Source organism: Athalia rosae, chromosome 2, assembly GCF_917208135.1.
Source record: "Athalia rosae chromosome 2, iyAthRosa1.1, whole genome shotgun sequence".
Lineage (NCBI taxonomy): Eukaryota > Metazoa > Arthropoda > Insecta > Hymenoptera > Athaliidae > Athalia > Athalia rosae.
Window position 1 is genome coordinate 4603387 of NC_064027.1, and position 16797 is coordinate 4620183.

Here is a 16797-nt window from a genome sequence, read left to right on the forward strand (position 1 = left end):
TGAACTCACCTTTACTTTTTTTAGGTATGCTACCACAATAACTTGTACTTGGAGAAGGCTGAGGTTGTTAGGGACAAAATTCATACACGCGGCTTGAGATTGCACCTGTTCACCGAGGGCAGCTCAGCCACAAGGGTTCTACTGGAGCCTAAAAAACATCGTTTTACCAAAGAGGTAGTGAAAGCTATTTGATACTTGGTTATACAAAACAATGAAAACAGAATGTTATTCATTCGAAAATAAATAGACTTTAGGGTACAGATGAAAAAAGCTGATGTAATGACGAGCAAATTTGGTTCAAGGTGTTGTTTGGGGATTCGTGCGAAGATGTCTTGAGTGCACTTGGTGCACCTTCCCGAGTATTTTTCAAGGCAGAAGACAAGATGCGAATCCACAGCCCGCATGCACACAAACGGGACAAAACCCGACGTTCTGATTTCTTCTACAATTACTTTACCCTTGGCTTGGTGAGTGCTCATACAATACAAGATGTACACGAAATAACGAAATATATCATCTCTAACAATTTTCACATAAAAATATTCCTTTCCAACATAACTCATCTACTCGAAACATTGTCGAGAGTTTCGATGAATTTTCATATTTTCATTAGGACGTTCTGTTCGACGCAAAAACTCAATGGGTGAAAAAATTTGTACTGCATACAAATTATCCAGGGCATTATAATTTTAATATGTACCACCGTTGTGAATTCACTCTAAATCTACCCCCGGAAGCCAGTTCCGCTGCCGATTCTGGGAAACTAATTGATGTTTCTCCGTCCCCAGTCACGGTGAGTTTGCACAATGACTGTGAAAACTTGATGTGAGATGATTTTTCAATTCATGGGTTGTGACACAATATGTTTTGCAGATCACTGCCTATACAAAATGGGACAGAGTAAGCGAGCAGTTGAAGGCAAGTGCACGACCAGTTGTATTAAATCGCGCCTCTTCGACAAACACAACAAATCCATTCGGATGTACATTTTGTTATGGGGTACGAGATGCGATCGTTGAAGTAATGGCTAATCAACATATTGCCAGTGTTACTTTATACGAGGCAGCGTGACCCTTGTAAACAAAATTGCTTGCAATAACTTTTTTTTTTGCCACTTCTCCATTCGTGGGAGAAAATATATAATAAATTAAAAAGAAAAAAAAAAATTATTATTAATAATATCAATAATCTTTCTAAGTATATGTCGTAAGTATCATAGTTTATGTGAAAAATTGTTTACAATGCAGGATAAGGAATATAGAGTTATCGTTAGGATGATTGAGTAATTTTCTCACAAAACTTTCGCATTAGTTAAAGTATCAAAAAGTCAAAGCCCATTTCTCTGAAATAGTCCGTCGCAAGGTATATTCTGGAGAATATCAAACGACCATCCAGGCAGTCGAACACCCATAGATGAAAAAGGGGACAAAATACTGATCGCTATACGATTTTCAGCAGTAAACCTCTCGAACTTGAACACTTTAGTGGTACGGTGGACACACGTACACATTAAATTAACCTTTTGGAGGATTGAGTGATTTTCATAATAAAATCTCCCAAGACCTCTCCGTAAAGAATTGGGAATTCTGGTGTAGATTCAAATTCGAAAGAAGATAACATGTCGAACACTTAACTCTGCTCCGTTAACACTTTCTTCACATAAACACGAAGTGGATATAGGACCATTCATTGATAGATTATGAACTCTATTTTGTATAGACTCATAAATAGATGCAGACGAATCTGTGAATGGATATCTCCTTACAGTATGGAAAAATATTATGTATAATGGAATCAGGTTTACAGAACGTTCACAAATTTACCTATTCTGCATGGGTACGGCAAATATCATTACGTTCAGATTCAGTACAATATTCAGGTAAACAGTCATTGAAACTCCATATTGGCGCTGTGAGTGGCTGTTTTATTTTTGCTCAACTTGTATTCTGGATAATAAGCTATTTAGAAATCAGAAGACGTTAAGTACGATTTTTGGAACTTTTATTAGTTTTCACTTCTCACAGTAGACGATGGTTTGGGTTCTTAAGTACTCAAAACCTGTTTATATGTAATCAGAATCAATTTTTGGGATGCCTGGAATCTATTTTACATAATAGTTTCAATACGAGATATTGAATATACCCATATACTTTCATAATATGCTTAATAATCGTAATTGATATAAATACTACTTGGTAATGAATTACGTGATGTAAGTCAACCCCTTTTCTGCCCCCCCCCCCCCCCCTAGCGTAAAAATAGAAAGTAACTAATAAAAAAATTGCATAGATAGTGTAGTTAAAAATTATACAAATAATCGAGAATGATAATTGTAACTTATGAATTTAACATTTAATTTTCGTAACTGAATTTTTCTAACGCGTGATTTAAGAAGGAAGAAAAAAAAGGCGAGAACAGAAAATATTAATTATAACAATTGTAGCAACGCTAGAGTGTCCCAAGTGACGCAGCTTCGTGATGAAAATTGATTTAGCTAGTGATATTTCAATTCCTTAAATTAATTATATTATAAATTATCTGCCTACTTTTTCTGTTGTTTTTCCCGTATTTGAGACAATAATTTGCTGTCAAAGCCAAGGATTAATGATGTGCAGAATCACAAATATATGTATGTTTCTTACATAGATTAATCTTCAAAAAATAGAAGACTCATATGTCTAACTGTCCCAGAAGAAAAAAGCTAATCGTCAATGTTTGACGAATTGATTTTCATAATAAATAAAAGAATAAAAAACATACTACGAAATTCAAAGACTTCATGCACCACACTCAGCGAACCTTGTGTGTATTTTTAGGCTTTTTAACAAAAGAGCAAAAAAGAAAACTTAAAAAAACGTCACATTATTAGTGGCGAAGTATGTTCAAATTTATTCGAAAGAAAAAAAAAAAGTAAAAATTTATATACCTATTATGGAATAGAATCAGTATAAGGATTTACGCGTTCGAGTTGTTAAAAATTAATAATTTATATTAACAAATAAATACCACAAATTCATTTTACTACTGGCTTGCTAGTATTGGAAGTACAAAACAATTACTTAGCAGAATACTCTTTCTGGACACATTTATTTGTGGTAAAAGTGGTTACGATTCACATGATGAATTGTATCGATATAGCATCGAATTATTAAAATAATATCTCCGTAGCTCTATTGTACGTACCTACCAACTTATGTGAAATTCTGTCCATACGTTGTAATTTACATACTGATGTATGAACAAACTTTCCGTACCTACCAGTAGCTGCCTCAAACCTTTTTGAATTATTGTAGATTCAAGTTTTGTCAAAGAATTAACCACATCAGTTCGGTGCCAGAATTGGTATCGAATTGAAGAATAACAATAATTGCGCATATGTTTGTATCTAGATGTGTAACAATACGATTAGCTGTGTAGACCCTATATTTTCGCGATTTTAAGTATCGTAGTTTACGCGATGATTTGTCATTTTCTGAGATTACATGATTTTATGAATTTGTAATAATATATGTTTCTCATTATGTATTGTACGTATATTTAAAAACGAAAACGTGGAAAACAAACAAAAAAAAACAAAAAAGAAAATCAACTAAAAATGGAAACTAAATCAACGGAAGCAAGTCAAGACATATCCAATTTGTTGAACAAGAGATACATATTACTTTTTATACTTTAGGATTATTTATTTTATTCAAAATATGATATTAATTGGTACGCGAAAGCGGTGCGTTTTACAATTAATTACGTTTTCGAAATTAGAATGTTTTGATTTGATATCTGCTATTATAATATATAAGAGACAAAAAAAATAATTTTAATAAATCGTAACGATTTCGTCATTCATCTAATCGAAATATTACGATCCGTATGGCATTTGCACATAAGTTTTGTGTGACTCAATTGTGTACCAATAATGCGATTCTTGTTATCTAAAATTCCAGGCGACGACTGGAAACGAGGCTTGGTTTGTTATTTCTTTCCTCTTTTTTTTTCACAGTAGGAAATTGAAGTACTCCTTACGTTCATTAAGAAAACCAATTACTGGTTTTAATAATTAATGTTGTTGCAACACATGCCCGTTACATACGTCTTTTGTATGTTCACCCGACGAATAAAGGATCTCAAAAATCAATCGTAAAACATTTATCACACCTTTACAATGTAATGTTGTACAACCATAATAAATTCATCAAATATTGAATCATCTGACAGTAAAAATAAAAGGTAATCGGTGTCATTATATCGTACATTCGACACTGGTTCGAAATCCATAGACGCATAATTTATTAGAACAAAAAATTATAAAAGTACATGTTCAAAACAAGGATTATTTTATGCGAAATGTAAAATTAACGACTGTACGGTCCAAAAACAGCGTTGGCTGCAGGTGCCAATGCATAATTTATGTTTGTAAGCAGGTTTGTTCGTGTTTAAAAAGGTGTACCTGGATATACATATAAATAGAGTGATCAAAGTCACGCATTCCGCTATATAAGACCATTATAATTCATTCGAACAGGCGATAAAGCGGTCAAGCGTATAATCCTCACATCATCCCAATAAAGATCGATCACGATTCCAAGTTATTCACGTCACCAAAATCCCCAACACTTGAGTCTGCAACTACTTGTACTGATAATAGACTTCAAACTGATCGCTGACAAGCAGAATTTCACATAAAATTCATAGAAGAAATCATTAGCAAAACTGATTGAAAAATGTTGTGATAAAATTTACAAATTATACATTTACCCCCAACACAATAAATCCTGCAATTGGTAATAACGATAATAAATTACAGCAGATAACAATTCTAGTGCGGTAGTGGCGTCGTTGTAATATTGGAACTAACGAGCTCTTTCGAATTATGTCTTATGACAGTTAAACTGAAGACGCGTACCTTATTATAATTTACGTCACGTTTTTCAATTCCGTCGCTTTTTTCTCTTTCAGATTTTTTATCCAAATGTTACTTCTTTCGTGATGTTGGTCAAACGTGTCTCTTTCGTCCTCCAGATTCTGATTGCTGAGCTCTGTTGTGTAGAGGTATGATTTTTTTGTAATCTCGCTTCACAAACTAATGCTTGATGTGCACCATGTACGTTTACGATTACAGCTTTTTTCTACCTTTCCAATACTAATTCCGAGCGAAGCATTCAGTGTTGAGCTTTTTAAGCTATGCCCCTGAAATTTGCATCCGAATCGAACAATTTTTAAAGCTTGTTCAAACTTTTGGAAAGCAATTAGTTTATCAAAAAATTATAACAGTAGAAACTTACAGTTTTCAGCATTTGCAGGAGAAGAAAACGGTATCGCGTATAGGGCAGCAGTCGTTGAATATCATCCGATCAAAATTGGCGATAGTCCTGAAGAAATATTCAACGAAAATGCCAACAACTACAAAAAGTTCATTGAAAAAGCTTCTGAATACGTAAGAATATTATAATAGATCGAACACTATTCAACCTTACTAGTGTAAGCGAAGTGATGATTGATATTGCAGTACACGGATATTATCGTATTTCCTGAAAGTGGTTTAACAAATGGAAGAGACAGCACGAACAGAGACGTTTACCCCATGTGGAGCAGTTTCATTCCAGATCCTAAAAATGAAGTAAACCCTTGCACTGATAATACGGATACACTGGAGGTAGATCTTTGCATGAAAATTTTCATACCATAACGGTACGAACAATACATTGTTTGAATTAAACAAGTTTACATTTTTCCAGGCTATCAAGATAGTGGCTTGCGCGGCGCGCAATAATTCCATTTACGTAATTATTAATGTCTCCGAGAAGGTTGTTTGCGCACACAGAACTAACTGCAGCGATGACGGATATCTTTTTTATAATACAAACGTAGTTTTTGATAGAAATGGAACAGTTATCGCCAGGTAATCACAACAGTCGTCTTATCGAACGACCTTTGAATTCGAATTGCACAGAATTTTCGTCACATCACAATTTCATGCTCCTATTTCAACTTGCTTCAACGTTGAAAGACTTGGCCTTGATGATTTTTGACGGTACATGGCAATTTCTATTATCGCCCATATTGTTGCTAATGACCATCAATTAAACTGGGTGGGGCTCTTGACTGAAACGGCTTTAAATTCAGTCAAGTTTGTAATTGGTTTGAAGACCTTTTTGTTTCAAAGAAAAGTATAGTTTATCTTACATTTTCTGTAGAAGATGTGGTTACTTGGAATCATCGAGATTCAAAATGAATTCAACATCATTATTTTGTATCTATTTTGAAATTTGCAATCCCAACATGCCCATATCCATATTAATATTAAATTTTCCTTTCAAGATATCGTAAATACAACCTGTTCGGAGAAGTTGGTTTCAACAGAACGGAATTTCCAGAATTAACAATATTCGAAACGGACTTCGGTGTTACTTTTGGGGTCTTCATAGCCTTCGACATGATCTTTAAAGAACCAAGTCTGACGTTAGTTCGAAAAATGAACATAACGGACTTTGTTTATAGCATACACTGGTACTCAGCATTGCCATTCATGACTGGTAAATATTGCAGTTTAATATAAATGGGGCATTTCACGTCAAACGGCCACATGTTCCAAAATATGTTTCAAACTTAATAGAACAATGTTCAGACCACTTATTAACGTCAAAAGTAAGAATCCCCAATAGCTACGATTCCTGGATTCATGGTAAAAATTGCAAATTTCGACGTTTCCGCTATATTCAATATTTCCGACCCGGTGAACCCGAAAACGAATTTTCTAAGATTCGATCGGATTATTGCCGTACATCCACGCGTAATGATCTATTTCTTTATCAACAAAATGCACGAACTATGTCAAAATCCATTGATCATTCCAAAATGTGATGAAAAAACCGAAGTTGACAAATGAAAAAATGAGAATATCTCGATGGGAAAAATTCGTAGTTCAATTTAATCGACGGATTCGTGTTCCTGGAGTCAAAATACGTTAGAACAGTGTCCTGCGATTGATTTTTAAAATACTTCATTTTTGGCCCAAAAATCGAAAAAATCCAAATCCAAAAAATCCCCTTGGAATTTTGGCGATTTTGGACCAAAAAAAAATTTTTTATTTTATATGCTATTCTTATGTATTTTGATCCCAGGAATCCGAATCTGAAAGCCAAATTGATCTGTCTATAAAATTAATCGAGTTATCGCCAATTTTCTACTTTTTAGAGTGGAAAAATGAAGATATCTCGAAGGGAAAAAATCGTAGCTCAATTTGACTTCCGGATTCGTGTTCCTGAGGTCAAAATACATAAGAAAAGTGCCATACGATCAATTTTAAAAAATAAAAATTTTTGCCCAAAATTTGAGATTTTTCCAAGGGGTACCCCTTACGATTTTTTCAAATTTTGACCAAAATTTTTTATTTTTTAAAATTGATCGTATGGCACTTTTCTTATGTATTTTGACCTCAGGAACACGAATCCGGAAGTCAAATTGAGCTACGATTTTTTCCCTTCGAGATATCCTCAAATTTATGCCAAAAATCGCGAAAAAATGGGGATAACTCGGTCATTTTTGCAGATATATCAATTTGTCTTTCGGATTCGGATTCCTGAGCTCAAATTACATTAAGATAGAATAAAAAATCGATTTTTTATTTTTGACCCCAAAAAGCTGAAAATTGGCGATAACTTGGTCATTTTTAGAGATAGATCAATTTTTCTTTCAGATTCGGATTCCTGAGATCAAAATACGTAAGAAAAGTGCCATACGGACGATTTTAAAGATACTTAATTTTTGGCCCAAAAAACTGATCAAGTTATCGCCAATTTTTCATTTTTGGGAGCAGAAAAATGGAGTTCGAAATACATTCAACTACATCAAAATACCGCGAACAACATTTGTTTGATTTTTATTGGTGGATCGATCGATTGATCCGTCATAGTACAATGACTCACACGTGATATCGTCTCTGCAAATAATATCTAGCTCCTTCAATAGATCGTTTTATTCTTGTATCGCAGCGTCTCATTTTTCCATAAAACCACCTACATCGATCTACAGCTTTGAAGTTTTTCTATCGAAAGCGGGGATCGAAGTGTCTGATCCAAGCATTTCGTGTCGCTGAAAACCCATTATAACCCGTACAATAAGACCCACCGCCACCTTAAAAATACTTCATTTTTGGCCCAAAAATCGAAAAAATCCAAAGGGGTACCCCTTGGAGTTTTTGCGATTTTGGGGTAAAAAATCAACATTTCTTTTATTGGGCTTTCTATGCTTTTCTTATGTAATTTGCGCTCAGAAATCCGAATCTGGAAGCCAAATTGATTATCTAGAAAATTGATCGAGTTATCACCAATTTTTCACCTTTCGAAGCAGAAAAATTGAGATATCTGGATGACGAAAATTCGTAGCTCAATTTAGTCGACGGATTCGTGTTCCTGAGGCTTGAATTTGGATTGAATTTACAGCCGTTCAGACCGAAATGGCCTGGTCATACACGATGGACGTCAACCTTCTTGCCTCTGGGTGCAATGACCCAATTGTCGGTTCAGGCGGAAGTGGAATATTCGGTGGACGTCGTGGCACCATGGCTTCGGTTATGCCTGAAACGAACTCGAACATTTTGATTGTTGCTGATGTTCCAGCACGAACCGACCCTGTAGCAAATGGAAATTACTTTTCCATGGTGTACAACATGTCTGAGATAGTTTCGACAGCTGACCAAAATGCTAGTCACGAAATTACCCTCAGAAGGGACAATTTGGAACCATATACAACGTTGGAAATCGATCCAAGAGAGAATGAACATGATGTTGAATTATGTGATAGAGGACTTTGCTGCCAATTTTATCTGAAAACGAGCATTACCCGGACGCTGGTGGAAAATACGGAATCGGATATTGTAAGTACATACAGATACATTATACAGTTATGATGGACTTTTAATGTTCTTTACGACAAAATCAATTTCTTCGATTCTTTGGATTCCGACTCAATCAAGGTGAGTCACATACCAAGCTTACAAGAGCATATTTTCGAGTAATACCGTTAGCTACAGAAGAATGCCTCGAAAGGTTTGCTATAAAAATCTCGCAATGTTAATCATATTTGTTTCAGGGTTCGCCTGCACGGAGAATTCCATTCTACTATAGATATCGTCTCGCCGTTTTTAATGGGGTGAGAGATTACTCAGGCATTAGAACTGGCGGCATACAAACCTGCGGGATTTTCGCTTGCATCAACGATACCTTAGCGAGTTGCGGGCGTCGTTTACCGAGTGAATCATCTATGGACTACGTTACTAGATTTGATAACATCACGATTGTCGGAGACTTTCCCAACGATGAGGAAAAATTGCAAATTGTCGAGACGTTAACGCATGAGCAACTTCTACCGCTGCAAGCTAACGAAATTTTCCTCGAAATCGATGAACTGGTGAAAACCCGTAGAATCAAATTTCAACTCATCGAACATCGGAATGATATTTTGACGTTTGCTATTTATGGTAGAAATTTTGCTACCGATGGTTCAGACGTGACGAAGCCTGGAAACGATGATTTTTCGGGATCAGGTGATTTTAGCATTCATCACATTTCTGTTTTGCGGATCATAGGGGGCATCCTCTGTGAACTTCTGATGATCCTAACATATTTTTCAGAGCTATGATTCGAAAGAATGTATGAAAATCGACCATTTTAGTTTGTACTTCAAAATAAAACGCCATAATTCTTTTTGCACTCGTGTTATTTAGGAAGAGTGATGATTATATACTTGTATATTGAACAGTATTGTGATTTATCAGTAAGTGAAACGTGCGAAAGTAGGTACCCTTCATCATTCTAATCCCACATTTTTTGTGACGAACGTTGGATGCGAAGCTCGTGTATAGACACCAAAATTATGGGTGACTTCATTTATGCGATATAATCTGCAATATAAAACCAAATCATATATACTTATATATATAATTACTCATTTACACGTAGTTTTGAATCTGTGAATCATGCAGAGATTATATTGAGGATCAAGATAGATCATATGTTTTTTTTATTATACGCGCTGTTTTTTTTATCAACTTCTGTTATTTAGAGAGCTGCAGAATCATTTGCCGAATGATAACTCGGAAACCAACTGAGGAATTATTGCAAAACTATAGGTATACAGACGTGTGTTTCTTCTTATCGTGAACATAGCTGTGCAAGTAAAGCCCAATAGCTTTACAATAATCTAATAACAAATTCTATTCCAACTTCTGACTCAAACACCTACTATAGACACAAAAAACGGGGACAATTATACAATTCAAAAAAACTGACTGTAGAACATAGTTGGTAAATGAGATTTACCAAAATTTACTGATGGGGAGAACATGATCACTCTTTACGGAGAAAAAACAGGCAATATTTACGTCCTTTGGTTTTTGTTCTCAATTTCCAAATCTTACGAACTGCCTTGTCCATCATTTCAGCGACTTTATCATCAGATGCAATCATAATACCGCTGGAAATGAAAATTGAATTTATTTCATTTAGATTTGGTGCGCCAAGAAGATCAAAGAAGATCTACTTGAGGAGTCTAGGGACCTCACAATTGTACCAGATACGTACACAGGTTTCTTTGACGTGGATCTGAATTATTCAATTCTGATCGCAACCTTGCATTTCGCTAATAATAAGACTGTGGAAGTATCCTCGCCAAAAATTTGTTGGCCGAATCAATTTCATCGCTACATTAATCACCCCGCAAAGAAAATTAAACGTAGAATGTGAATCAAATCAGAGCAATCGTATCGCGAAAATTAATCTATACTGGATGAGTGTTATTTTTAACTAACTGTATGTATTTGATTCACCAAACGTGGGGGAAGCCCAAAGATAAATTTACACGATAAAAGCGGTGACGTATAAAAAATCATATAAAATGACTATTTTCTGACACTTGTTCTAGTCCTCGGTCGACGACCGACATTGCAGTAAGTTCAAATTCTACGAAATTTCAAACATCGACTTTATACGCCTTTAAATCTTCATTGAAGCATAACGCGTATAGTGCTCTTGCATATTGGAAAAAGTAATTGTTATACTATTATTGTTGTGATAAGAAATCTCCGTTAATTTAAAATAATTAATTGAGAGTGTTCTGTCAAGTGCAGTGCATTCTTTTCGAGTCGAGTAATCTGATATTGAGGCCGAATTATGAATCAGTTATCCGGATATCTATATTGTCCTAATGCCGATACCCGAAATTTTACCGATCAAGAGTTGGCATTTTTTTTTTTTTTTATAAATAATTGCAAAGCCATAAAATTGTTTTTTGTTCGATTGAAAATCTGTGTTGATCGACTTGTATTCCGACAATTTATTTCCTACCACATGAACATTATTGATTCGTATTTCAGATATAAATAACCATGTGGGTCTTCAAACTGTTGTCTTCCGTCATCGTACTGGTAATTTGCTGCCAACTAACATTTAAGGTATGGTTCGCTATATGAAGCCGATTGTGCAGATCTGACAATCGTAAGTCAATAATAAAAATCTACCCGTATTCTGTAACCCATTTTTATTTATTTTCATCAGGTCTCAGCAGCTGATGAATTTTCCTATATAGGTGCAGTGGCGGAATATCATCCGGTCCTCACTGGAGATAATGGAACAGAGATCGCGAACGAGAATGCTAAGAATTTCATTACGATGATGGCGAAGGCTGCGGAGCACGTGAGTGATTCCGATGCATCGTTTCGAGTTCACAGATGTTCCCTCATAATCACGTCAAATTACAGCTTTGCTTGTATTTCATGATTTTAGAACGCAGACATCATCGTTTTTCCAGAAAATGGATTGACGGTGGGTTTTACTTATTCCAAAGAGAACAGAACGATGTATCCTTCTTTCAGTACCTTCTTGCCCGATGACAACGCTCACGTACCCTGTAAAAACTCCGAAACCGTCGTCATCGAGGTTTGTACTTGTACCCATACCGACAAAAATATATTCTTGCTATCTTTAAGCAATACTTGGATCGACGATTTCGAAAGATTTCACCTCATACTCTAATTTTTTAATTTATAGGCTCTGCAGTCGCTATCATGCGCAGCTCAAAACTACTCGATGTACGTGGTGATTAATCTTATGGAAATGAAAAAATGTAACGCCTCCGAAACCGAATCTCATGGTTGTCCGAGCGACGGCTTATTCTTCTACAACACAAACGTGGTGCTTGATCGAAACGGCACAATTATATCTCGGTACAGAAAGTTCAATCTCTTCGCGGAGCCTGGTGTCGACGTAACTTCAACGGCCGACGTCGCTTCTTTCACGACGGACTTCGATGTCACCTTTGGCCACTTCATCTGCTTCGACATCCTTTTCAAAGAACCAGCTCTGACATTGGTCAAGGACTACAACATCACTGACATTGTTTACCCAACGCATTGGTTTTCCGAAATGCCCTACCTGACCACCCTGCAGGTACAGGCCTCCTGGTCCTACGCAAACGACGTTAACTTCTTAGCGTCGAGTTTCAACAATCCGTCAAGTGGTAGCGGAGGTAGCGGTATATACGCCGGGAAAGATGGACATCTGATAACGTACTGGCCGGAATACTCATCGAATGCACTTCTGGTAGCAACCGTACCGAAACTTATCAACGGGGAACGAAACGTATCGTTGGTCTCATCGACTTCGGCACTCTATTACGCGTTTAACGACTCAGAAATTTCAACTCTCGTCGGACTCGAGGTGATTCCTCAACGGCTTTTCGCCCAGGAAAACCTCACTCTCTTCACCACCAGCGAATTAGATTTCGTTAACGGTACGACAGAGATATCCAAGGAAGTCTGTAATCGAGAATTCTGCTGCTCGTTCCACGTTAACAGCAATTTCGCCAACGAAAGCGTCACGGAGACCTCCAAATACTACAAATATCGCATCGCCGTTTTCAATGGGATCAGACTGTATCCCGGTATCGGTACCGGTGGAATTCAGGTCTGCAGCATCATATCTTGCACCGATGCTACCCTCGAAAGCTGCGGCACTAGGTTCGCCGTAACTGACGATGTAGTAGCAGCCACAGTCTTCCACAGCATTGTGATATCCGGAAATTTTTCTACCGATGCTGACATGGCGCAAATGCCAAGTTCGTTGACAACGGACATTCTGCCTCTCAACCCCAGCGATTTTTCGTACTCGGCAGTTGATTACGAAAACTCAACCGATCGGAGTATCGTCTACAACTTGACTTCGAGTACGAGTAACCTGCTCACCTTTGCGATATTCGGGAGGAATTTTTCCGGCGATTGGAAAGAAGAGATCGTCATTGAAGAGCCAACGGAGTCACCAACTACCGGAGCATCTGCAGGGGTTCATGTGCCGTATTCTTCAATTGCAGTCGCTATTACATTTTTAGTAGCGATGTGGCAATAATCAGTGGCCACGAAAATTTTCTAGACATAAAACAATCGATTCAAAGTAAGAATGCATATGGCAGTGCTTCGGCAGTTGAATAATGAAGAGAAATTGAGGAGAGAGCATATTTTTGATGTTTAATCTTAATGAATCGCTTCGTGACCAAGTCAGTATAACTTTGAAGTCATAATCAAAGTAGTACCTATAGTGCTAGGTACAACTTGCATGATTTTATCAGAGAGTCCACACGGATATTCCTGTTACATCATTTGACAAATAGCTCTAATGTGCCTATGGCTGGTACGGTTGGTCATTATCAGTTATCAATAAAAATTAACTGTGGACAAACCACACAATGTTGTTAGTTCGTTTTTCAATAACGACCATAAATCAAAATTCCTACAAGTGCTTGAGAAGCTTATACCTATCGATGCTTGTAGATGCATACCTGATTCTAATGTGTAGTTCAAACCTGTGACTGCTTAGCGTAGAAAGAGCACATTTTTTCTATGTGGAGATGTATTTTTCTACCTAAGTCAAACAGTATTAAAAAAAAATAAAATAAATGACCCTGCCTGGTTTATCGTTTCGTGATTTCAACGGAGTCATAGATCAACTTGCACAATTATCTACTTGAGAAATTGTCATCACAGTCGAAAGAATATGTCCTTAGACCACAAATATGACGTTGCGTTCAGGTGTGAATCACCAGGTATGCAATACCAGGAATAAAATTATTTATATTATATACATACAATGTAATGTATACATATGTAATATAGATACATACGGACACACCAACTTGACTGATTGTGAAACAACAATAAGTTAATATACGCTTCTACATTTGTATGCAGAAGCTGGCCTTGTGAGTCTAGCGAGAACGATACGCGGGGATGCCCCACGTTCAAGAAAAAAAAAACTTCGCAAAAACCACATTCATTTACCGCACAGCAAAAAGCCGCTAGCAGGTACGCAAAACCCGAATAGCCTTTATGGTGACAGGTGCTCCTTTCAGATTCACGGTTGAAGTGCGATAGTGATTAAAAATTAGGAAGTTAAACTTGCGCTGTAAATAATTGTATAGCCATTAGCTCTTCCGACAGGAAAACGTGTGGCTCCAAAAAGTTAAAGGTATATTTGTTGCTACTCGCGTACGTGTATTTTTTATAAGGCTTGTATAGTTTAGAGAATCTTTTGATAAAGCAACACCTAATTATTTGGCATATTGATGACCTAATTAACATTCATTCAATGTTAACATTCATTTCACTGATGTCGTTAGGCATCGGTTTCTGATTACAGATATAGAGAGAAACAATGCAAATTGCGAGACTTCTGTGTGCCGTTATTGGGATAGCGGTTTTCTATGAACTGATATACGAGGTACCTGCTATTGCGCCGAACATATTTCGCAAAGTTAACAATCGTGATCAATTATTATGATCTATAACTATTAGCTAACTCATTTTTATTTATTTTGTATAGATCTCGGCAGCTGATGAATTTTCCTATGTAGGTGCAGTGGCGGAATATCATCCGGTCCTCACTGGAGATAATGGAACAGAGATCGCGAACGAGAATGCTAAGAATTTCATTACGATGATGGCGAAGGCTGCGGAGCACGTGAGTGATTCCGATGCATCGTTTCGAGTTCACAGATGTTCCCTCATAATCACGTCAAATTACAGCTTTGCTTGTATTTCATGATTTTAGAACGCAGACATCATCGTTTTTCCAGAAAATGGATTGACGGTGGGTTTTACTTATTCCAAAGAGAACAGAACGATGTATCCTTCTTTCAGTACCTTCTTGCCCGATGACAACGCTCACGTACCCTGTAAAAACTCCGAAACCGTCGTCATCGAGGTTTGTACTTGTACCCATACCGACAAAAATATATTCTTGCTATCTTTAAGCAATACTTGGATCGACGATTTCGAAAGATTTCACCTCATACTCTAATTTTTTAATTTATAGGCTCTGCAGTCGCTATCATGCGCAGCTCAAAACTACTCGATGTACGTGGTGATTAATCTTATGGAAATGAAAAAATGTAACGCCTCCGAAACCGAATCTCATGGTTGTCCGAGCGACGGCTTATTCTTCTACAACACAAACGTGGTGCTTGATCGAAACGGCACAATTATATCTCGGTACAGAAAGTTCAATCTCTTCGCGGAGCCTGGTGTCGACGTAACTTCAACGGCCGACGTCGCTTCTTTCACGACGGACTTCGATGTCACCTTTGGCCACTTCATCTGCTTCGACATCCTTTTCAAAGAACCAGCTCTGACATTGGTCAAGGACTACAACATCACTGACATTGTTTACCCAACGCATTGGTTTTCCGAAATGCCCTACCTGACCACCCTGCAGGTACAGGCCTCCTGGTCCTACGCAAACGACGTTAACTTCTTAGCGTCGAGTTTCAACAATCCGTCAAGTGGTAGCGGAGGTAGCGGTATATACGCCGGGAAAGATGGACATCTGATAACGTACTGGCCGGAATACTCATCGAATGCACTTCTGGTAGCAACCGTACCGAAACTTATCAACGGGGAACGAAACGTATCGTTGGTCTCATCGACTTCGGCACTCTATTACGCGTTTAACGACTCAGAAATTTCAACTCTCGTCGGACTCGAGGTGATTCCTCAGCGGCTTTTCGCCCAGGAAAACCTCACTCTCTTCACCACCAGCGAATTAGATTTCGTTAACGGTACGACAGAGATATCCAAGGAAGTCTGTAATCGAGAATTCTGCTGCTCGTTCCACGTTAACAGCAATTTCGCCAACGAAAGCGTCACGGAGACCTCCAAATACTACAAATATCGCATCGCCGTTTTCAATGGGATCAGACTGTATCCCGGTATCGGTACCGGTGGAATTCAGGTCTGCAGCATCATATCTTGCACCGATGCTACCCTCGAAAGCTGCGGCACTAGGTTCGCCGTAACTGACGATGTAGTAACAGCCACAGTCTTCCACAGCATTGTGATATCCGGAAATTTTTCTACCGATGCTGACATGGCGCAAATGCCAAGTTCGTTGACAACGGACATTCTGCCTCTCAACCCCAGCGATTTTTCGTACTCGGCAGTTGATTACGAAAACTCAATCGATCGGAGTATCGTCTACAACTTGACTTCGGGTACAAGAAACCTGCTCAACTTCGCGATATTCGGGAGGAATTTTTCTGGCGATTGGAAAGAAGCTACGATCGCTGAAATATCCACGGAAGCACCAACGGGGTCATGGTCTACAGTGGCTCGTGTACCGAATCTTGCGATTGTAATCGCTAATATTTTTTTGGTGGCAATCAGGCCATAATCAATGATGGGTAAATAATAATTCAAAGTAACATCAATTTGAATAAAGCAAGAATTTAGTCGATCCTGTACCCACTATGCAGAGCTAT

The 16797-nt window shown here is 37.5% G+C and overlaps 3 protein-coding genes and 1 long non-coding RNA gene across 13 annotated transcripts in view; 3 read left to right on the plus strand and 1 right to left on the minus strand.

The window, feature by feature from the left end:
• Positions 1 to 4132, plus strand: part of LOC105692352 (PHAF1 protein CG7083) — a 28191-nt gene extending 24059 nt beyond the window's left edge. For both annotated transcript variants that reach the window (XM_048650014.1, XM_012411500.3), the window contains exons 6-9: positions 25 to 174; positions 303 to 467; positions 614 to 793; positions 874 to 4132. In XM_048650014.1, the coding sequence (XP_048505971.1) occupies positions 25 to 174; positions 303 to 467; positions 614 to 793; positions 874 to 1071 (693 nt within the window). In that variant the 3' untranslated portion in view covers positions 1072 to 4132. The remainder of the gene's footprint in view (positions 1 to 24; positions 175 to 302; positions 468 to 613; positions 794 to 873) is intronic.
• A 123-nt stretch (positions 4133 to 4255) lies between these two features.
• On the minus strand, positions 4256 to 5883 carry LOC105692353. Of its 3 annotated transcripts, XR_007276933.1 has the most exons (5): positions 5679 to 5883; positions 5472 to 5603; positions 5280 to 5397; positions 4901 to 5184; positions 4256 to 4657 (listed from the first exon to the last, which is right to left on the minus strand). It is a non-coding gene; the product is annotated as an uncharacterized LOC105692353 (long non-coding RNA). The 3 variants fall into 3 exon arrangements; XR_007276934.1 differs by having other exon boundaries at positions 4256 to 5184; positions 5723 to 5862; XR_001103411.3 differs by having other exon boundaries at positions 4256 to 5184; positions 5679 to 5816.
• LOC105689190 (vanin-like protein 1) lies at positions 4639 to 13727 on the plus strand. Of its 5 annotated transcripts, XM_048650009.1 has the most exons (9): positions 4910 to 5046; positions 5282 to 5431; positions 5504 to 5650; positions 5733 to 5896; positions 6316 to 6530; positions 8439 to 8872; positions 9088 to 9541; positions 11369 to 11446; positions 11550 to 11687. In XM_048650009.1, exons 1-8 carry the CDS (start codon positions 4984 to 4986, stop codon positions 11443 to 11445), a joined length of 1704 nt encoding a protein of 567 aa, XP_048505966.1. In that variant the 5' UTR covers positions 4910 to 4983; the 3' UTR covers position 11446; positions 11550 to 11687. The 5 variants fall into 5 exon arrangements, with proteins under 5 accessions (XP_012266921.2, XP_048505967.1, XP_048505966.1 ...); XM_012411498.3 differs by lacking the exons at positions 11369 to 11446; positions 11550 to 11687 and adding an exon at positions 4639 to 4778 and having other exon boundaries at positions 4954 to 5046; positions 9088 to 9701; XM_048650010.1 differs by lacking the exons at positions 11369 to 11446; positions 11550 to 11687 and adding an exon at positions 4729 to 4778 and having other exon boundaries at positions 4954 to 5046; positions 5298 to 5431; positions 9088 to 9701.
• Positions 13728 to 14098: 371 nt separating this feature from the next.
• Positions 14099 to 16746, plus strand: LOC105692327 (vanin-like protein 2). 3 transcript variants are annotated; one of them, XM_020856058.2, is made up of 5 exons: positions 14099 to 14347; positions 14662 to 14762; positions 14865 to 15002; positions 15093 to 15245; positions 15357 to 16746. In XM_020856058.2, the coding sequence occupies exons 2-5, from the start codon at positions 14697 to 14699 to the stop codon at positions 16707 to 16709; spliced, it is 1710 nt and encodes a 569-aa protein (XP_020711717.2). In that variant the 5' UTR covers positions 14099 to 14347; positions 14662 to 14696; the 3' UTR covers positions 16710 to 16746. The 3 variants fall into 3 exon arrangements, with proteins under 3 accessions (XP_020711717.2, XP_012266871.2, XP_048505968.1); XM_012411448.3 differs by lacking the exon at positions 14099 to 14347 and adding an exon at positions 14354 to 14510; XM_048650011.1 differs by lacking the exon at positions 14099 to 14347 and adding an exon at positions 14358 to 14510 and having other exon boundaries at positions 14682 to 14762.
• Positions 16747 to 16797: the final 51 nt, after the last annotated feature.